Source organism: Apus apus, chromosome 25 (genome assembly GCF_020740795.1).
Source record: "Apus apus isolate bApuApu2 chromosome 25, bApuApu2.pri.cur, whole genome shotgun sequence".
NCBI lineage: Eukaryota > Metazoa > Chordata > Aves > Apodiformes > Apodidae > Apus > Apus apus.
The window spans coordinates 3,699,521-3,722,494 of record NC_067306.1 but is presented as its reverse complement, the minus strand read 5'-3'; the positions used below and the strand labels follow the sequence as shown (position 1 = coordinate 3,722,494).

The following is a 22,974-nucleotide window of genomic DNA, read 5'->3' as shown; positions in this document are numbered from 1 at the left end:
TTGCCTCTGTCTTTACTGCTGCAGACTCTCCCCAGGAACCCCAGGTCCCTAAAGCCCCAGAAGTCAGGATAAAGGAGGAGTTTGCTGTGGTAGATGAGGATTGGGTTAGACCCATCCATAAATCGATGGGTCTGGATGGAATACACCTGTGGGTGCTGAGGGAACTGGTGGAGGTCATTGCTGGGCCACTCTCCATCATCTTTGGTCAGTTGTGGGCAACAGGAGAGGTGCCTGAGGACTGGAGGACAGCAAATGTCACTCCAGTCTACAAGAAGGGCAAGAAGGAGGACCCGGGTAACTATAGACCTGGTCAGCTTCACCTCCATCCCTGGAAAGGTGATGGAACAACTTGTTCTTGGCACTATCTCTAGGCATATCAAGGATGAGGGGGTTATTAGGAGCAGTCAACATGGTTTTACCAAGTGGAAGTCATGTTTGACCAACCTTATAGCCTTCTATGAGGAAGTAATGAAGTGGACAGATGATCGTAGGGTGGTGGATGTGCTTTATCTTGATTTCAGTAAAGCATTTGACACTGTCTCCACAGCATCCTCGTGGATAAACTGAGGAAGTGTGCTCTTGATGATCGGGTAGTGTGGTGGATCATGAACTGGTTGAAAGGAAGAAGTCAGAGAGTTGTGGTCAATGGGACAGAATCTAGTTGGAGGTCTGTGACCAGTGGAGTCCCTCAGGTGTCGGTACTGGAACCAGTACTATTCAATATTTTTATCAAGGACCTGGATGAGGGAGCAGAGTGTGCCCTCAGCAAGTTTGCTGATGACACTAAACTGAGAGGAGTGGCTGACACACCAGAAGGCTGTGCTGCCATCCAGAGAGACCTGGACAGGCTGGAGAGTTGGGCGTTGAGAAACTTGATGAAATTCAACAAGGGCAAGTGTAGAGTCTTGCATCTGGGGAAGAACAACCCCATGTACCAGTACAGATTGGGGGCTGACCTGCTGGAGAGCAGTGTAGGTGAAAGGGACCTGGAGAATCCTGGTGGACAGGAGGATGACCATGAGCCAGCAATGTGCCCTGGTGGCCAAGAAGGCCGATGGCATCCTGGGGTGCATTAGAAAGGATGTGGTTAGTAGGTCAAGAGAAGTTCTCTTCCCACTCTCTTCTGCCTTGGTGAGGCTGCATCTGGAATATTGTGTCCAGTTCTGGGCCCCTCAGTTCAAGAAGGACAGGGAACTGCTTGAGAGAGTCCAGGGCAGAGCCACAAAGATGATTAAGGAAGTGGAACATCTCCCTTATGAGGAAAGGCTGAGGGAGCTGGGTCTCTTGAACTTGGAGAAGAGGAGACTGAGGGGCGACCTCATCAGTGTATACAAATGTGTTAAGGGGGAGTGTCAGGAGGACAGAGCCAGGCTTTGTTCAGTGATGTCCAGTGACAGGACAAGGGGCAGTGGGTGCAAACTGGAGCACAGGAGGTTCCATGTAAACATCAGAAAAAACTTCTTTCCTGTGAGGGTGACAGAGCCCTGGGACAGGCTGCCCGGGAGACATTAAAAACCCACCGGGACACATTCCTGTGTGATGTGCTCTGGGTGATCCTGCTCTGGCAGGTGGGTTGGACTAGATGATCTTTTGAGGTCCCTTCCAACCCCTAAGATTCTGTGATTCTGTGAAACTGACTATTACTGCTTGGTAGAGAACCTTAGGACTATGACTACTAGAGCCATAAAAACATCATCTTGGCAGCTTTAAATTTAAAAGCAAAAAAAAGAAAAAAGAACTTACTGTGAAATGTTGGGGATTAATAGGAAAGAAATAAAGCAAAGCATCACAGAGCCATCATAGAGATTCAGGGAATGGTGACATCTTAAAGACTCTGCAGTTTGGTTTACTCATTTTCTAGGAGCTATTTTAGAGCTGAAGATGGCTCAGAGCAAGGCAATAGGGAAGATCAGAGATAGGTAAGGACTTCTGCAGAAAGGGAGTGCTTGAGTAGACAGGAACTATCTATTAGAAGAAAGAGAGGTCTTTTATGAACAGTTACTTGGAAAAGAGTAAATTAAGTACAAATTTCAAGTGAATGTCAAGTAGGTGAATACCACATGCCTCTCTCAAAACACTTCTGCAGACACCCTTAAATCCTCTTGTACAACATGCCCTTTAAGTCACTGCTGAGAGTACAGTCCTGCCAGTTTTCTTTAGTTGTTTAGTACACTTGTCCATCTTCTTGACGTGGCTACATTCCTGGGAGGTGTTACTGAGCCAGTGAGTTGCTTCACTTGTGGGTTAATCAGGGATTTGTTCATGGGTCTTGTGATCTTTGAAGGCTAACGTGTTAAGTGAACATATCACATAACTGAGCAATCAAGATTATGAATATTGCTTTAATAGCAAGGTTCCAAAAGCCAACAGTAGAGTTCTTCCTCTTTCACTTTCCTTGTATGTGTTTATACAACATAAAAGAGCTTTCTGTGGTAGCTGAGGAAATATGCCTTTTTTTGGACTTGTGGTAAGAATGTTTTTAAGTGGTTTCTGCAGTATTGTTTGCATTATTTTGCTTTACAAGCAGTAAACTTTGGAAAATGTGATATCCATACCCAATTTAGATTTAAGATAATCCAATCTAGCTACAACACTGTGAATGTTACACACTCTTTCAGACTCCTCCTTGTTAAAGAAAAAAGGCTTCCTGATATGGATGGTAATACCCCAGTAGAGATTATTGCTTTTTCTGTAACGTGTCTTCATGTCAAATGTTTTCCTGCAGAACTTGCCTGAGGAAATTTCAGACCATTGTTTCTTAACAGACATTGTTCCAGAGTGTAATAAAGGTAGATCAGAGACTTTGACTTCGTTGTGCTGCAGTGAGGGTGAGAATATGCTGCTTTTTAAGCCTGAGATAAGAGTGGAAATGTGTACCAGGAGGGAGGGAGTTCCTTAAGCCCTCGGTCGTCCTAGCTCTGGAATAAGAGTTTGTGTGGAAGTGGAGTGTGTGCAGGAGAGCTGCATGTCTGTGTGTGAGTACTCCTGTGGAATATAGCCCTGTGCAGAAACTTATCCACAAAGAGGAGCTTTGGAGCTCTTGTAATGGCTGTTCCCACCTGTTTTTCCTATTTTTACTGTTCCTTCCTGTTTTCCTTGGTTGTGCACACTCTTCTCCTCAATGACAAGAGTTTTCATATAGAAATGGTTAGGATTTGGGATTTGCCTCAGTGAATGATGGCATAAATTACTCTAGATTATACATGGCAATTGCAATCATGTACATTCCAAATGCAGGGAAAAACATTCATCCTGTCTCCAGAAGGCATTTAGATTTTCTCCATGTGACAGACCATACATAGTACTTAAAAATTCAAATTTTTTGTAGTTATGCAACTTTATGAGGAAATCTCACCCATTGGTGCTGAAGTTTTGTTAAAACTAAAAGGGGGAGGGGGTGAAGACCTTGTCTAAACCAAAAAAAAGCCAAGCCAGTAGTACTGCTGTAGTCAACTCATTGTCTTTGAGCTTTGATACACACTTTCTGATACTCTCCTGACTCTATCCATGAGTCATGGGTAGAGCATTTCCTTTCCCAAAATGAAAGAGAACAGTGTTCCCAGTACTTGAGAGACTCAGAAAAACACCCATACCATAGCATCATAGCCACTCAGTTGTTCTTTGGTGAAACAGAATGAATGGACCAAGCAGAAGATTAAAACTGGAAGAGGGGAGAATTAGGTGAGACATGAGAAGAAAATTCTTCCCTGTGAGGGAGGTGAGACCCTGGCCCAGGCTGCCCAGGGAAGCTGTGGCTGCCCCATCCCTGGCAGTGTTGAAGGGCAGGTTGGATGGGGCTTGGAGCAACCTGGGCTGGTGGGAGGTGTCCCTGCCCATGCAGAGGGGTTGGATCTAGATGATTTTAAGGTCCCTTCCAATCCAAATCATTCCATGAAGAGAAGGTAGAAGGGTTATATGATACATGCTGAGTAGGGCAAAAAAATGTCAGGTCAGGTTTTTCAACTGCTCCTGTACCAGTCTTCTGAAGTGACTGAAATGCACCTGAACCAAAGGCAGTGGCTCCTGTGAGCTAGCATGGGTTCTTTTGCAATAGGGATTAAGTTAAGAGGATACTCAGTATTCTCAGCTGACTTTTTAAGACGTGGTTATGTAGTAGTTTTTAAGAGTCACGTTGAAAGTAACTAAGTTTGGGGTTTGGGAAGTGCCCAGCTGGCTTTGGGACTTTCACTATGACAGTTTTCTGCCTGCTCCTGTTTAGTTCCTTGTGGCTTGTGTTATTTATGGACCTGTAACAGTTTGCTTTAGGTTAGCTGGCTTCCCTAGTAAAAAAAAACAAACAACAAAACTCACTAGGTTTTCAACTCTCACTTGCATAAAGCTTAAGAGCTGCAGTTCTTAATAGAAGAATAGAGTATCTACATTTTTGCTGCCTATTGCAGGATGACATCAGAAACCTTGCAGTTGTTAGCTAACAAGAACAGTATGAAGCAGAGCTCATATATACCACACACACTGAATTCTTTTGAAGGACTCTGTGTGCTGTGATTTCAAGTGTGCTCATACCATGGCTTCATTTATAACTGCTTGTAGTTTAAACACATTGTCTTAAGTAGTCAGGCCTATTTTAAATATCACTTTTGTACTTCAGAAAAGATAAAAGGTGTATAAATATGCTCTTTTTTTCAAGTACTTACTCATATAAGTTCACGTTCCCTTGTTAGGGGGTTTGAAGAAGTGACTTAAAGCAGAATATCCACTTCTGCTAAGTCCCAGATTTCCTGCATGGAATACAGTTAGCCAGCTACCAGAAAATTATAGCCAAGTGAAACAAACTATCACTTAAATCCCCTTTTCATTATGGTATTTCACTCAGAATCCAAGATAAAATCTGTAGTGTTAGGAGATAAGAACACAAAAATGCTGCTGTTCTTAATGTAAGTATGGCTTCACACATGGAAATCCTTTATAATTTGTAAGCTATGTTGTTTTTTTCTTTCTTTCCATCTTTCCTCTTTTGTTTTAACCCAAAGTCTTTTGTGTAGGTTAAACCTTAGTATTATGGATTATACCAAGAACAAGAAATGTTTGATAAAAAATGTGCACAGACAGTGTTTGAGTAATTGACTTTTTATAGGCACAAGTGCTTTGAACTAAGAAAGTGTCAGTAGGATATTACTTTTGTTCAGTTCAACTGTAGATAATTCAGTCCTCTGGCAATATAAACACAAATTAATTCAAATGAAATATTCAAGCTTCTTGCTTGTATTACTCTTTGTTAAAAAAAACAAGACCCAAAATACCTCGTTCAGTGTTTTTATTGCTCTGATTTCCTCTCCCACCCCGAGTTGTCTGTGTTTCCTGTTGCATGTCACTTTTTTACAGCTCATGAGGTTACAGAGGTTTTGTTAGTGCAATCATGGGCACGTGCATCATAGTGAAGCATCTTCCCCTTCCCTCTGTCAGGAGCTTGTGCTGAGTTATGGAGCTCTAAGGGGGTCACTGGGAGCCAGGACTGACCAGGTCTGCTGGGGGTGATGCAGAAGGAGGTCTCAGTGTCACAGGCAGTCGCTGGCACGTGCAAGTGTAGTGACTTTTATTTTGTGCAAGTTTGTTCCTAGATTCTCTTTCCAGAAACTTGTTTTTGTCATTGTTACTTGTATTTTTTTGTCTTCTATCCTTCATTTTCACATTTACAGCTTGCCAGGGTTTTGGTTTTTGGTGTTTTTTTGTTTGTTTTGGTTTTTAGTCTTTCTTATATTCTGTGACACTTTTACTCTGTTTCTCCTTGAGAGATTCCATTCTTCCCCCTGCACCCTCCCATATAATTTTACCAGTTTCTTCCCCCATCTGCACTTACTTCTCTCTCCTTCTGGTAACTGTTTTCATCTGGACATTTTTCCATGCCATTTCTGCATGGATGTATTTAGAAAAGGGAAAGCAGGCTGGAAACAAAGAGTTGTGTTTCTGAGTACTGGAGTTCTGGTTGCAGACTTCTGAAAGAGCAGAGCAAAGGTTTTGACTTTCTGAATGTGTTTGTTTTATAGGAGCTGGTTAAGGCAGTTTGAAGTGTTTATTTTATAGCCTTAATACCCAGGAGGCTTCTGAGATAAGGCAGCACAGTAGCAGCTGTTAGGTGCCTTCTTAGGGTAGGAACATCAGAAGAAGGTCCTGTGCGGCTGTACTTTTCACACTCCAGAGTAAAGTCAAACAAGACAAACTTGTGAAAATTGAGCACAGTTCTACCAGGAATTAAACCAAAAGAGTGCAGGGGGGTGGCAGACTCTTTAGAAGTCTGTGCTGGCAGCCATCTCGAAAGGCACTGGCTGATTCTTGCTGCTCCTCAGGCTGCTTAACAATGATGGTGCTATGGACAGAGGAATATAAATGTGGTCCTTGGGATAAAGTTCTGCTGGAAATAACACTCCTGGCAATTTAGTCATTTGACCCTTAAATTTGTTAGGTTGCATATGTTTGAGCAGTGTTGTCAGAATTTTTCGTTTGGTTCTTAGTGAAAACCCTGGCAAAACTTCCAGCAACGTTGGAAGGAGTGGGATAGGCTTGAGGTGTTCCAAATGCCTGCTGTGTTAGATGTCTTTTCAATGTCATGATATCTGTGGGCCATTAAGTCTCCTAGTTATTTGCTGACATCTATTAAAATGTCAGGTAATTACAATAACTCTCCGAACCTTGAATTACTCTGGGAGGAAAATGTTTTTCTTGGTGCATACTTAACATAACCCATCATTTTATGGTCACATTGGCATGTGCCTTGTAAGTGCAGTACCCAAAGCAAGTAGTTAATAAATAATGACCAATCTGTAGATAGAGCAGAGAGGGTGAACAAACAGGTTGGATTTAATGTTATAAAACATTTGTTAATTGGCATCTGAAGGCATTAGAAAGGTGAGGGCTTGGTAGCAATAGTCATTGTCACAACAAAACAATGACAGCTCCTGCCCCCAAAATCACTGTGCTAGTAGATAAGTTGCTACGTTTTAATAAACATAATTAAGATGCTGAAGAATGGAATACTCCATTAATAGCTTGGAACTATTTGTTTGCTAAGCAGGAAATAAAATGGAACCTCATTATAATTTTCATATAGAACAAGGAGTCTGAGCTGTTAAGACAGCAGAATGTAAATGTCATTTGTATTTAACATACAGTGTTGGTTGTGTATGTGGTTTGTTTTTTTTTTTAAAGCATGATGAGCAGAAGAATCTTAATTTAAAGCATGGACAGTTTTCTGACTTTTTTTTTTTTTCATAATTCCATTGATGCCTGGATGCTTTCCCATAGTTATTTAGAGTGATGATCATGAAGAAACTCTTGCCAACTTAGAATATGGTAGAGTAGATGCTTGCTTAGTGCTGTTGAAAATCAGCCAAGATGTATCTAATTATGGACTGAAGTCTTATGCTGTATAGTTTTATTTGTGGAATTCTTGATTTATCAATGGTATATGTTTCTTTCCAATGAACTCTGTAAGTACAGTAATTACGTATGGTAGCAGATTATTCAAATCTTATTTTAATTAGAGAATAAGAAGCTGAGATGACAAACTCTTTTATCAAGATGGGAACGTGAGACTTGTTTTCCTGATTAGTTCCTAATAAATTTGGGTCAGATATATTTACAGTACTATTATTTAAAGTATATTGCTATTTTCCTGATCTTTGATTTTTGTTAGATTACAGCCATCATAAAAACACAGATTTTGCTTAAAAATAAACTCATGTGAGTTAGAGCTGAAACGAGACCTTTTTTTTTTTTTGGTCAGTATATATTTTGTTTCCAACATTTATGTGTGTGCAAAGTATTTAAGCTGTGATTTTATTTGATTTTAGAATGCCACTCAAGCTTACTCAGTTGATCAGATGAATACCAGCTGGTGCAGCTGACAGCCAAAACTAGAAAAATAACTTCATTTAAAGATGGAAATCCCGATTCATGAGACCATTTCAGAGATTTTTCTTTCCAGCATTACTGGTTGAGCAGTGTGTCCTGATCATTGGTGTAGTTTATGGTGTTCAAAGACAGATGGTCATTGTGTTTAATGTCTGTTTATTAATGTTCTGTTGATAAAAGTACGAGTAAGTTGTTAATTTTTCATAGGAAAATATAATTAAGCTGTAGAGATAGGATACATGTGACCTACACTGCTACATTTGGTTTAGAGGCTTCAAACTCAATTAGCTCTGCAAAATTGCTTTGAATTTTTACCTTCTCAAATGCAATATCTGCTTGCTTAGATTATGGGGGGGGAAAAGGCTGCTTTGTTTGCAGTAGCATGAACAGAAAACTAATCTTATTTCATCCTGCTAATTTCAAGTTTGCTCAATACTGATGTTAAATATTTTCAAATATAGAATGGGTGATGTTCATCTCCAGAGATCTCAACAGGCTTCTCAAACTGGCTATTGTGAAATCAAACATTCCATTATCATTTCATACTCTTACCTCCTTACAGCTGTAGTTGGGTCCCTGTGGAAGGCAGGTTTTCTGTTTTGTTTTAAGTCTTCTTTTTGTCCTGGATTTTAGCTTGACAGGAAAGCATTGTAGCCAGAATGTACACTGTTGTACCTGAAAGTATTTGTTCCTTTTGTAGGTACTTCTGGGTTGGAGCAATGGAAAGATGCTTAATTCTGTAAACAAAAAGTGTTGAAAATACTGTGATACTTTTTTTTCCCCATTACCTGTTTCAATAATTCTTAAATTAATTAGGAGCCCTCTTTAGGGTAGTCAGCTTAGCAAGCTTTTATTTTAATTCTTTTTTTTTGGTGAACTTATGCACTAGGGTGTACATACTTAGAAGCTGAACTTGACTTGTGATCCTACACTTACAGAAATAAGAAAAACTTTTAAAGAAATACTTTGAAGCTACATGTGAAGGATGTTAGAGGTATGTGTGTCTTTTTGCTGTTTTACACTCCAGTTGTTTGTTTGTTTGTTTGGGTTTTTTTAGCCTGTTTTAGCATGTTCTGCAGAAGAACTCAGTAGAGTTATTACCTACACAGATAAAACTAGGACATTGTTTTGGACTACAAGCTTGCAGGTTAACTGCTTTGTATTTGAACTACTTCATCTACTGAGTGTGCTAAACCTTAGTTCATGAATTCCTTAAGGTTTTATTTATTTGGCTTTGTGACATTATTACTGACTTGTGCTAAGAATGTGTTTTTGTTTTCTTACTTTGGAAATGGTGCAATGTCCTTTCATTCACTGCTGTTTGAGCAGCTTGGTCCATGATGTGTTCATTCAGAAATTGTCTGAATCAGTGAAAAGGTCCCAAATCCAGAGAATTATCAAAAAGGAGACTATTTCTGTCATATACTTGAATTGAATAAAGGACTGGATATACTGGAACAGTAAACATAGTATAGGAATTGTATAGTTGAATAGATATTGCTCTGGGCTCATGATTGTTCAAAAGAAAATCATCAGCTGGGTGCAATTCCAGTGACTGGGATTGGTGGGTGACATGTTTTGTCCTGCTGGTTTGTGTCACAGAACAGCCTGTCAGAGCCTCCCTGTTTCTTGTTTCTGTGTGTGTTGTTCCTGACGTCAATTACCTGATTCTCTTGACAACATGATTTTAAATTGTCTTGGGGGTGGGCCTTGTGGTACTTGTGGTACTTGGGAATTTGTGGGTCATGTTTTATGTTTGCAGACTTGGGTGGCAGTTGGAAGCCATTCCCTGGCTATTCCTAGTTGGCTTTTACGGGCAAAAATCCAACTTGACAGTAATTGGCTTCTTCGCTGGTGGCCAAAGGCAGGAAGGGTATGAAGACTAAACCACTTTTTGCATGTTCAGTTGTTCTGTGACTGTTTGTGCCTGTTTTACAGACATCCCACCTTGTGCCTGTGGGGAGCAAGCAAACAGAGCAAACAATAGTTATTTGTGTTGGTTTTGGAGATGAGTAGGAGTTAAGAAGTAAGACTGTTACCATCTCTCCACCAAGTCCAAGAGACCTGGCTTGGAAAAAATATACTGATATAATACAGAACAGAGGTTTTAGAACATCAGACTCTTAAGAGTATCTGGAGAACTCTTGAGTGACTGTTGCTTCTGATTGCAACACACCACAGTCATGGTTTATGTGTTTAATCAAGAGGGGATAATTCTAAAATTGACCCCCCGCCCCCAACTGTTTGTATATTAGTCTCTAAATGTATTTGTTATGATACAACATGTCACAATTTTAACTTGCATACAATTAAATAGCAGAATTTACAAATATAATTAGAGGGTTAAAGGCATTTAAAGAATAAAAGTGCTTTAATGACATTCAGCTTTTATTGACAACCCCCTAATATCTGCTGCATTCACATAAAGATTTCTAATGTAATAATATGAGCAGATGAAAGCTCAGCTATTTAGAAACTCAGTGCAGAGAATATTCATCAAATCTGCTCTCTGAATACAGATGGAAAGTTATTGAGCAAATTATGGGTAGTCAGCACTCATCCACTGCTCACACTGCACAAGCCATATTCCACTCTTTGTTTTACAGGGTATCATATTAAGAGAGATGTATTAAGAAGATAGATGGCAGCAAACTGAAACATTTAGGAGGAGCTACTTTCAGTTATTCCAAAGCTCCCTGCATATTTTCAGTTTTCCAAAAATTGTAGCATTGCTGCTTTTAAAAGAAAAAAATTCTCTTTACTCAATCACCTCCTGGAGATGTTTGCAAGGACCTAGTTTTTGACCAGTTAAAAAGAATTGTGGAAAATGCCAAATAGATGTTTTAAGATCCTTTTTTCTTTTGTTTATTTAGGATTTAAGGAATATAGGGTTGTTTTGTTTTTGTGAAGTAATGGCTAATACCAATCTTTGGTCAGAATGTGTTTGGGTCTTACAGTTCCATATATAGAATTACTCATATAAGACCATCTGAGAAGTTTCTGTTAAGGTTCTGGTTCAGTGTGAATTACAAGTTAAGGTGTCAATTACTTTTCAGTATCCTCTTGCAGTAGAATAAAAAAACCCTGCAAAGTGCTTGAATATTATTCTACTTAGCTTTAGACTTGCAAATTGAAGGTGGTCTCAATTTACATTGATTTTTGTTGTTTTGTTTCATGACAAATGAGATGTGTCTGTATTTCCTTCTACTTGCTGTTTCTCAAATGAGATTTCTAAAAAAAATAGCTTGGTAGAGCCTGTAACAATATTGTCAGCACAAATAAACACATAGTGATACTAAAATAGGTGCTCTGGTCTCATTTTCCAATAAGTAGCAAGATGCATTTGTCATGGCTCTTGGTTGATGAACTTACTATAAGTATGTGATGACACAGCAAAGGGCCAGGAACTGAACTCTTGATTTAGTGTGGAACCCTGCATGGGAGTTGTGTTTATGTAAGGATTGAGTTTAAAAAAAAAACAAAACCATGGGGAGGTTGCAGGGTTTTATAGCAGGAGAGCTTGGTAGGTTGAAGGAAAATACTGGCAAGTAACATACTGCTTTTTAAATAGTGTACAGTGTGATGGGTACCAAGGGAGAGTGTTGTCTGCTTTTCTTCTCCCATTAGAAAAGTAGTGAGAAGGAAGAGTCGAATAACCAAACATCCAAAATTAGTATTGATTATCAGAGATTTAACTTTTTGATTGTGATGATAAAAGGTGGATGCTGTCTACTAGCTTCTGCAGCAAAACTCTGGAAGAGTGGTGGGTTTATTCCTGGGATGAGATAATTACAGTTCTGTGTGTGCAGCTCAGGCAGCATGGGACACAGTTGTGTGTCAACACAATGCCACTAAATTCTGTTGGTTTGGTTTTTTTGTCTTTCAGGACTTTCAGTGAATGGAGGAAGACACTTTTTACTAGAGATTTAACTTGTCTAAAGATACCAAGGTAGGAGAATTTATTTTCTGTAGACCCATCTTTCCTTTGCAGTAGTTATTTAATTGTTTAAATAGAATTGGAGTTGTCCTCTGTTGTTTTTCTGTTAATCTGTGATCACCCAGAGTTGGAACATGAAGCCCAGGCAGTGTGTTCCTCTGTCAGTTTTACTAATACTTAACTTGTTTCTGTATTTAGAGAAAAAGGTGAAATATCTTTCATATATTAGTGTTTGATCATTCTGTCTTTTCCTACTGAAAATACATATTTCTTTATGTAGGGTTACATGTTGTTTATTGAATTAAAGCCAGCTGTGATAATTAAAATATTCTTTTGTGTAAACAAAATGTATAATAGTGACACAGCATTCTATAGAAATATATTGGGATGATTTAATTTTTCAAGTTTTTTTTTGTAAAATCCAAAGTCTTCTGAGAAAATCTCCAATGCTTGCCCATGGATTGAACCTCAGTTCCATACTGGATGCTCTTGAGACTCAAGCAGGTTTGCAGAGCAGGCAAACCTGCAGCAGCTCCTTCCGTTGGTCTGTATTTCAAGATGTATTTTTTATAATTTAAAAATTAAGAAAATAGTTCAAGGTTTCTTTAATACTTAGAAGTAGGCAAGTGCTGTAACATTTCCTGCCACTTCATACATTGCCTAGTTTTTTGTTTTCATGTTCTGTCCCACCAGATTGTATCTTCAGAATTAACTTCAGCCTGACAGCAGCCTCAGATGAACATGTAGCTGGTGTTTTTTGGAGTGACAGATTTTTGTCAACAGCTAAAAAGTTGAAATGCAAGCAGTTCCTGACAGGGAAACTTGCTGTGCTTCAGTCTTGTGGTGGTTTGGGGCAGAATCAGGATTGTTGGTCCTGGCAGAAGGAGACTTCTTGATTCTAGCTGTAGACAGTGCCCTACAATTTATTCCAAGATAGACAGTTTAACTACACTGAACTTGTGTAGAAATGTGCCACATTTTATGTCAGTCTTAAATATCTAGTTCAAATAGTTGTTGATAGAGGCAGATACTAATAATATTTACAACCAAAGCTGTAATTTTAGCTGTTATGGGCAACTCAGGAGCCTTAAAAACATAGAGGAAGAGCTGATGAAAGTGAGGTGATCATATTCCAAACTTTTCCTCAGTTACCTTTTTTCTCGGCAGCGGTGTAATTGACATTGTGCATGGAGAGCATGAGTGTCCCTTGGAGGTTCAGTCTGTATCATTAATCTAGAATTAGAAACCAGGTTATGCAAAATGATAAAGCCCTGTTCAAAATTAAATTTCCTTTATCTCAAGGTCACCACATTTTCATGTTCAAGCAAGAACTGGTTCTGACTTTCAACTTTTTTCTAGTGAGCTATTGCATTCTTTCAGGAGTGTTTCTGATCTCATTTTCAAGAGTTATTTAGTTTTTCTGGTGTTAACTCCCAACACTTAAATAAAAAGGATTGTTGGAGAATGTTTTTTCCCCCAAAAGAATAAAGTAAAACCTTGACTCACTCGTTAAGGTTGCAAAGTGTACTAGTTAGTGTTCTGTGATTGGCAAGCTTATCTTACCAGAATTGTTGTTAGAGAATGGTAAGGTTGCCTAGTATCAGAGTGAATCATAAGCTGCTTGTCAGTGTCATAGCTCTGTTTTAGCAGTCGTGCTTGTATTCTTCATCCTTCCTACTGGAAGTATGACTATGTTGTCAACAAAATGAAAAGCAAATGTCTCCTGTTAACAGAGGGGAGAGAACTCAAGCCTGCACAGAGGACATCTGTGCTGCATGATGGAGCATTGCACCTTCTTGGTGGTGTCCTCCTGCTGCTCCTCACAGCTCCAGAAGCGAATAGCTGCTTCCAGTCTGGCACTGTTGCTGAGCTAATTAACCCCTAGAAGTGCTGTTTTCCAAGCATAGCACCAAAATGAGCTGTTCCTCAGAGAAAGTTGTGTGGGTTTTCGTAATAATACATTACTTGTTTCATTCCTCTGAGGCTTTAACTGTTGAAAGTTACCTCTGAATGTAAACACCACAGGCTCATCAAGAAATGTTTGGCCGCATTCACCTTGGGGCTATTGTTGGGAGCTCCATGTACCTGGGAAAATTATTGTGTTGTTCTCTCAGAACTGCTTCTCTACTGTTGGATTAAAAGCTGTTTTATTTTGCTAAAATAAAAGCAGAGATGAAGATGTCTTCTTGCTTCTTTGTGAAACAATGTCATGTTAGCCTGGAGCACGTTAGTCCAGTGTCAAGGCTGCTAGTTATTTGTATTTATGTTGATGGATTTCCATCAAGGGCAGCTGGAGAAGCAAAGACAGGAGGGGCTTACTGGTCACAGGAGGAAAGGAAAGAGTACAAATGCAAGGGCTCTGGAGTTGTGAGGGTTGGTAGCAGGATATGCAGGAAAGGTAGTCAAGAGATCTTCAGGTACTTTGATGAGGATGGGCCAGAGGGGATGGACACATAGACCTTCACATCTCGTCCCCCATTGTAACCATTAGTGAGCAGGCTTTCATGAGGGAATATAAAATTGGTAAATTTTGCTCCTATTCAGTTGTTCTAAAGGATATTATTTTAGTGAGCTTTGTCTAATAAGCTCTTAACTGCTTAAAAACTTGTTATTGGTAGGGCTTAGTCCTTTTAATTCTTTTTTTCTTTTCCTTTTTCCAAATAATCCTGGCAGTTCTTGACATTTTTTCTAGATTACAACAATGCTTTTTTGTCCCTCAATTCTGCTCCAGTGTTTTTAAATGTGCATGGACCAAGGTTAGAAATACACATTTGCTTTGACTCCAGAGTCGTTATGATCAGTTATTCGCACTCCTGTTGTAAGTCAGAGCTGTTATGTGAGGCAGAGAGTTTAATGCTTTTGATTGTCAGGAAGTTTGTGGAGCTTCTGACATACCCTGACAGTGATTAGGTGCAGTGTGTGGCAGCCTCATCTTCCTGTGAACATCAGAGTGCTGCTTAAACGTGCACTTCTGTGCTGCTCGTCCTCGTCATTAGGTTGTCTCTCAATATTTCAGGGCAATTTAAAGTAAGAGTGTAGGTTAAACTTTGAATAATTTATTTGAGGAGCATGGGAAGTTTCAGTCTAGCAGCTGCTACGAATAAACATGGAACAGATTTCTGTGTGCAATATGTTACACAAGGAGTAAATGCTTGAAAGCCTAACTCTGTGTTGTGTCTCTTGCTTTCATATTTCAGTGTCTTTCATCTTGTGATAATTAGCTTTATAAATCTGTCACTTGTTTTTAAAAAGTCTTTGTTACCTGTTCCTTTCTGAAGTTCGAATGCTCTTTGAAAATAGTTCACTAATTTGTGAAAGGTTAGGGTTTTTTGTTCACAAAATGTTGATTTAGTCTTTACATGTTGTTAAATCCTGAAAACTAATATTTGGAAAGGTACTTTTTTTGGCAGCTTAATATATGCTTTGTATTATCACACTCCTTGACTTCTGATGTAGTGAGTTCAGCTTACCTTATGAAGAGAGATTATCTTGTGCTACCAGGAGGTCTTAAAGTATTTTTTGAATAGTAAGATTTTCTGTCATTTTGCATAACTGACTGTGTATTCTCTGTCAGAGGACTTAGAAGAGGGAAATACTGGGATGGAGCTGTTCAGTGATGGTATATGTGGCAAAAGTAATTTGCTTTGATTTTGAAATTGTGTCTGACAGACAATATCCTTCCCTAGGACATCTGTAAAAAGCAGCAAGAATTACTTCTGTGGGCTGTAATAATGTGTAGCCACCCAAAACGTGAAGCAGTTTTAGCTGCTTGTCTTCAAGCTCTTCCTTAAAATTACAAAAACAAAGAAAGAGGCCTTAGTCATCCAGGAGGACTTAATGAGATATTGCAGACTTGTTCAAGCTTAGCATTTGGTGTAAAGTTGCAGCTTGCAGTGTTCAGTTTGTCTGTGCTCCCTTGCCTTTGTTTTTTTTTCCCCTCTCATTGTATTTATGCTACTGCTTTCTCCTGCTCCAGAAACTGTTTTTATTTGTGTATTTCTTTGAAATCTTGCTTTGTTAGAAGACAGCACGTGGCAAAGTCTATCGATATAAACCAGCAGATTCTTGAGCTGTTTTTTAAAAGAGACTTTTTTTTGGTGAAGGGCCATGGTTACTATAGAACAGAGTTCACAGAGGCAGTAGTACCCTTTTATCTGCTGAGACTTTTGCTCTCATAATATCTTCATTAGATTTGGCCAAGTTACAAATGACAAAGTGTAGCAGGTCTTGGTTGCCTGATTTGGTGACAGAAGTGCCCTGTGGCAAAGGGAGTGTAGAGGAGCCCATCAGCACACTGTGTCTGCTGACACAGCTGCTTGCCAGGCTGGAGAAGAGAATCATCCTGGACTAGAAGATGTATCGAGGAGTTTGATGGGGCTATGAAAAAGTGCCTGATCCAGCTCTTCCCAATACTGCAGTACCACAGTCCTTGTAATTCCACCAAATAAAATGACCAACAGAATTTTTAATTTAGAGTGCTTCTTCTTAAAGGTAGTTTCTGGCTTTGTATTAGATAAACAGAGGAAGAGCTGTGACCACGTTTGCTCAAAGCCACAGAATAATGTGGCTGTGCCTGTGAAAGGAAAACAGCAGTGGATTTTTGGTGACCTGCTGACTGTATTGTGAAAACTGTAACTAATCAGGATATAAATGTAGTGGGTACTTACACTTAAGAGTGCTACAACATTGTAAGACACAGTGAGAAACCACCTGCTGAGCTGATGCTATTACTAAAGGCCTTTCTGAGGCTTCTAGGTGAGGTCTGAGAAGATGGAGTTAGTTCTTGAGACATCTCATGGCTGGTAACTCAGGCTCTTACTGCAAGACGTTGGTTCTCTCTCTAGTCCATGGTTCTTCAGAGCAAATTAATGAAGGCCCCATAACATGGCCTTTGCAGAGACTTAATTCAGTCCCAGTAGCAGCACAGTAGTTTCTGGCACAGTTTGCCAGGGGAAGGCTAGAGGTAAACATCATTAGCAAACTGTCATCCTCACCTTTGGCACTGTTCAGGCTCAGTCCAGTTGGCTCCTCCAGCATAATTAGGTTTAATTAGGTTACACCTCAGCACTGATGGCAGAGCTCCACTCAGTTGTTTTCTTAGTACAAGTTGACCTGGTGATAGGCCCTAAATCTCCTCAATTTGTAGGAATTTTGAAGTTTTGGGCTGTTTGAGAGTTTGATTCTGAGAGAAATGCCATCATAAAGGTTGATTGTCCTTCCAGAATTAGATGGAACTCAAAAGGGATACCTTGAGTTCTGATTTTTTGAAACAAATTAACAAGCAAAGAGAGAAAACATCCTATGTGGTTCTTTAGTGGAATTTTAACAGGATATTTCTCCTCTACCCTAGTCTCACCAAATGCTGTAAGATTGGTATTTATTTGCCCTCTTTACACGTAAATGTGAAATAGCAAGCTGAGCACTTTTGCAATCCCCATTTATCCTTCTGCCTGGCTTACTAGTGCACTTAATGCCACAGGTCAAAGGTGAGAAACAGAACATTATTCTTGGCTGGTGATGGTCAAAGTCTGATGTTGCTCTGCCGTTAGCAGGGGAGGTGATGATGATTTACTTCAGCATGGATAGAGAATCAAACGTGTAACTTCAGTCCACAGGTTGCAAATGGTATCATGGCTTAATTCCCTGGAATTGCACAATCTGAGTGTGACTTCCTGGGAATGCTGTCAGGGTGTCAGACATGTGGCATTGCAGCCACTGTGCTGGGGTAGTTAGTGCAGGTAAGGGAGGTTTGGGTAGAGGAGCTTTGTGTTACCTGCCTACGGGAGGGATCAATGCTTCATCCGTTAGCCAGCCCTTTGCTCCATTCCTCACTGTTGTAGCTGCACTGCTAGAAGTACCTCAGTGTGCTCATTGAAACACAGCTGTGTATTCTTACAAGCAGGATATGTTAGTGTGAATCATTATGAACCCTGATAGCTGCTGAAAATTTTCCTCTTTTTTCTATTTTATTATATATTACCATCCCAGAGTGCAGAGAAGCAACCTCTTTGTGTTTTGTCTGGCATGGAAAAATGTTGCTAGGTGATAGTTCCATTTTCATAAACTTTTAGGAAAAAAATAACTTCATAGTGACACTTGGCTTAATGTAAGAACCACTTGAACCTGCTTTTTCTAAAAAGGAAAGGTAAATAATAACATGTACATCTGATAGATCAATTCATGTTATCAGCACAGTGCTCAATATTCTGGAGGAGGAAAAGATAAGTCACATTCAGACTCAAATCAGGTCTCCAAATAGTAGCAGGAGGTGTTTACTGCCTTCTTGCTCAAATCCTAGATAATAAATACATTTGGATTAGTGGGATGACGGAGAGATTATAATATTATCATGTTCCAAAATAAATAACACTGAGTTCGGTTGCCTTCTCTTTACATTTAATGCCTTTTTCACCTTTTCTCCTTCTGATGTTGCAAAGGATGCTGTGTATGGAACAGTTATTGATAAAAGATTGTAAGAGAGGCAGGACATGTCAGCTCAGAAGTTTTATTTCTGTGCTGGAGCTGGAGCATAACAGCCACCTGAAGAAATTAAATAGAATAAAAATTTAAGACAGTTGTGTTTGAGCTCAGATGGAATATTTTTTTGGTAGTCATAGAACAGTGGGGGGATTCCAAGAGGGGCCTGAGCTTTGTTGAGGAGTCCTGGGAATAAACCCCAGTGCTGGTTTGTTGTGCTTTGATGTCCTAATGCAAGGCCTCAGATGCCAGATGATACTGAAGTGATTCATAGATGCAAAGGAAGTAACTGGTGCTGGATTTTCTGTGTAGTATTCAGGCATGCATACATACATGCATGCAGACAAACAGAGCCCAAAATCCGTCTGTGGATGGATACGTAAGTGGATGGAATCCCCTGGAAGTCAGAAAAGGCTAAAGTTAAGGTCATCCCTGCATGCTCCCTGGTGTTTGTGATGCATGTTGCTGCTTTGGAATGCCGAGATCTCCCAGTAAGTGAGCAAGTCGTACTAAAAGGATTTTCAGTGGCTTTAAATGTACATATAAAGCTCTTTGAAGTGGGTATTATTGTATTAATTTACTTGAAAATATTAGATAAAAGCAACTCAAGATTGCATTTGTTGAGCACCCTCCAAGGAGAACCTAATATTGTTGCAGGAAAAAAAATTAATTATATAGTTCTATAAGTTGAATGTGTTAACTTGTAACTATGGAATATAATGTGTCCAATGAAAGGAAAGTTGTGGTTTATTATATGTCCTGATCAAAGACTCTTAGCTATTCTTTTGGTCTAGTTAGGAGCTGCTTTTGTTGCTGCTGTTTCGGTGGTTTAGCTACTTTAATAAGAGGATGTTCTACCAGAACAAGCTGTCAGTGTGTCTGGTGAACCCAGAAGCTCATTCTTTTATCTTCACCAGCACAGAGACAGCTTTTTTTTCTTCCCGAGACATACAGAGCAAGAAAAATATATGGATAATGTTTCTGTTTGATTTTTTGCATCAGTTAACACCGGGTTTGAGTGGCTTTCCTCCTCATGACAATTTATTCAACTCACAGAAGAATGTGACACTCAACTAGCCCAGGAGCTAAAGACAACAGCTTTTGTAGTCTGTGGGTTGTTGTCAGCAAGATTGACTTTTTCTGAGCAGCATGAAGAGTTGGGACTCCTGCTGATAGGTTTGGCTTTAATAATAATGAGAAGTGGAGACAGAGTTTGCTAAATGCTGTGTCTTTCCCAGTGTAGTAAGAAAATAATTTGATCAAATCCAAGCAGGTAGGTCATGCTGGCAGTGCTGGAATGGTCTTGGCTTGGGTAATAACCTGGAGGAATGAAAGCAAAAGGAATGGTCAGCTTGATAGGGGTGTTGATTTCTAGTTAGGAAAGGTATTGGCACAACAGGTTTTCACCGTTTTCAGTTTTTAATCTTGTTTCTAGCACTTTGTTGCAGCTTCTCTGTCATGTTCTCCTGTTGACCAACTCGCAGCGTTGAATTTCTACATCTGTTGCTCTTCTGCTTTCCACAGTTCTTGGGATACAGAAAGTGGGACAGGATCACCATGTTTCGAAACAGTCTGAAGATGCTTCTTACAGGAGGGAAGTCAAACCGCAAAAACAGGTCCAGTGGTAAGTAAATATCAACTCCTCATGCATGTGTTGTATTTACAGGTTCTGAAAGTATTCCTTTCATGTGTGTTTTGGTCTTACTGGGTGTTGTTTTAATTACTGGATGTACTGAGTTGATCTTGCAGACTCAAAACATCATCATAGGTCATTTTAATATTGTACTGGGATTAAATAGTTTGAAATATATGTATACTTAAGAATGTATGTAAACCATAATCTGTTTTTACTGGGGAGATAAGGTGTAGGGAAAAACAAATAATAATTTGACATAATCCTCTAGTAAACTAACATCAGTGTTCATGTTTCAGTTATGGAAATTAAGAAAATAATTACTTTTCCCCTAAAAAATTACTGCTATAACTTGTGGCAGTGAAATGTTCTTCATTACAGACAATACTTGTGATAGCAGTAGCTATTTATTTTTTTTTAATGGAGAGAGAGAGGAATGGGAAGGGATGCAATTAAGGAGAAATTGCCCAAATTCAGACACCATTTCTATTAGTCTTCTTTTTCTACCATAGCAGAAAAGGAGCCTACAATTAGCACTGGATCCTAGGGCTGTTTGATCCATGAAGGAGGTTGGGAGAGATTGTAACTGTGAAGCAAAACCTTAGAAAAATATTGATGCACTTGACAAACATTTCTATTTTACTTTTGTATTTCTTTCCAAAAATGGAGTACTGGCAATGTAAGAGCTTTTTAATTAGATCTTTTGTTTTTCTTTTTAAAGCCATCTGGCAGCACATTTGGAATATTTTGGGAGACAGTGTTTATTTGTGCTTGTGTGTCTATGTAAATAGTGCATATGTGTGTTCCATGGGAAGCCACAAGTGGAGATGCAGCCATACAATGGAGAGAAGTGCAGGGGAATGAAAAATAGGCTGTTTTCCCTTGGTTGAAACAAGTTAATACGTGTTTCTCACAGCTCCATAGTCCCACCCTATTCCTCCTTGCACTATCTTAGTGCCCTTGCACTATCTTAGTTTGTTTTTCAGCACTATGGCCTTGCTGTGCCCTGAGGTTGCCTTGTAGTGGCACTGGTTTCATGCTGGCCCTTCAACATCAGTAATCTGTTAGTCTGGTTTCTGGTGAGAGTCCCAGTTTGTGTTGGCTGATCCTGAAGATACTTGCTGTGAAAAGTTTAAGCAGTGCATCATGGTGTTGACGTTTTTTTGCATTACTTATTGGAATGAACGTGTATCATGAAGCGGGGGAAAAACGTCTGGTTTCAAACACACCCGTGGCAATTTCAGCCTGAGGTGGTGGTGCCTTCACTGATTTTATGAAGGAGATTCTCCTTCTGTATGAACTCCTTAGTCTTTTGTTGGTGTGGTTGATCTGAGGGAGGTGCCTGCTTAAAAAGACACATGGGATTTGGGAAGACACGTGAGCAGATGGCTGTGTCCTCTTGTGATTTTAGATCTCTGAAGTATCACATTTACAACTTAATGCCTGGGAAAGTACAAGTCCTCTGATGATACAACATTTGGAAAACTGTACATAGACCAGTCATCTCAAATTGTGGTTTCTGTACAAAGATGTATCTTTGTCAGATGTTCTGATATCAGTCCCTACTAGTCCTATCTCCTGGGTCCTGTCTATGCAAGTATGTTTTATGTGTTTCTTATTCTGTCACTGAAAATGTCACTTCTGAAATAACCTGATTTGATCTGGCTGCCCTTCTGTCTTTGAGCAGGATGGAAAAAGAGATGGGTCTTCATTAAAAAGAAGGTGACAATATTTAATAGATGAGGTTTTCTCTAATGCCAAATGACTCTACTGTGGGTTTAATATAATTTATTGCAATTCTGCCTGTGAAATAAGTTGCTTTACTGGTAAGATCTGTTTGGCAGTCTTCAGGGGAGGAGAGGGAATAAAAACCAGAGATAAGGTTTGTTATATTAGTGTCTAAATGAAAAACATCCCTCCACTGCAAAAAAAAACTTTTCAGATAAGTGTTAGCCTATCAAACTATAACATGACATTAAATGAGTTCACTGCTGCCTAGGTTTTTAAATAAATATATTTAATTCTGCATTTCTTTGCAAGATGGTAAGGAAAAAATCAATAAATCTTCCATGTACGTTTCTGGGTAGCATATAGGATTGCAAGCCTGATGCTTCATTTATTTATTTGCTTTGCAATTCTGGTGAAGTACAAATCTGATGCCTTAAAAGTTGATAAAAAAAGGAGAGTACTTCTCTAATAATATCAAAAAGGAATTTGTCACCCTGACAGTGGCGGTGGCAGATCTGTCCTGTGCTGCTCTGAACTACTTGACTTGATGCTCATCACCTCACTCACTGTTTTTACTCTGCACCTCCATGCTCCATTTCTCTTCATCCTTCCTTCCTTCCTGGTCACTTGCTGTGTGAAGGAAAGGATCCCTCCACCCCCTGGGAATAAACAAACACAGCTAGGTCTGTGTTTCATTCTATAGAACACTTTCTCATAATGGGTGAGTACCTTCAGGTCACCTACATTGTAGGATTTTGGGGGGACTCTTTTTGTGGACGTGTAGGGGGGACACTGGGAGGTCTGGATTATTTTTTTTTTAGCCAAGTGCTTAAAAAAGATTAGGTATTGGTTATTTTTTTTTAAAAAATCTATCATTAACATGATGTAAATTGCTGAATAGCAGTTAGAAATGAAGCTCACTGATGGTTTGGATGCTCTGCTTTGCCTCGTGGCCTCAGAAGCTGTTTCACCACAGGGGAATGGTCTGGAAGGTAGAGCCTGACAAGAGGGAGCATGAGCTGCTCTGCCAGCAGAGGCAGATGTCTCCAGAACAACCTGTTTTCACAGGGAAACGTGGAGTTCCACCCATCTCTGGGAACTGGGAGCAAACTCAAAATGCTAAGTTCTGTGTTGTGAAAGTCATCTCGTAGGGGTTTGGGGTCTGCTGCTGAGGAACCTGCCCGTAAAGATGTTACATTGCACAGGTAGGGGAGGGCCCCCTGGGGGTCTCTGGTGCGTGTGGGCTTGGGTGACACTGCAGTGTTTGTATCTTAACATCCTGCACTCCTGGCATTTTGCATTCCAGTGCGGGAGTAAACCTTTGAAACAG

The 22,974-nt window shown here is 39.6% G+C and overlaps 1 protein-coding gene across 7 annotated transcripts in view; it reads left to right on the top strand.

Annotated features, from left to right (window-relative positions):
- Nucleotides 1-22,974, top strand: part of TANC2 (tetratricopeptide repeat, ankyrin repeat and coiled-coil containing 2) — a 231,370-nt gene that overhangs the window by 19,104 nt on the left and 189,292 nt on the right. For all 7 annotated transcript variants that reach the window (XM_051640273.1, XM_051640277.1, XM_051640278.1 and 4 more), the window contains exons 2-3: nt 11,756-11,818; nt 19,808-19,907. In XM_051640273.1, coding sequence (XP_051496233.1) covers nt 19,841-19,907 — 67 coding nt within the window. In that variant the 5' untranslated portion in view covers nt 11,756-11,818; nt 19,808-19,840. The remainder of the gene's footprint in view (nt 1-11,755; nt 11,819-19,807; nt 19,908-22,974) is intronic.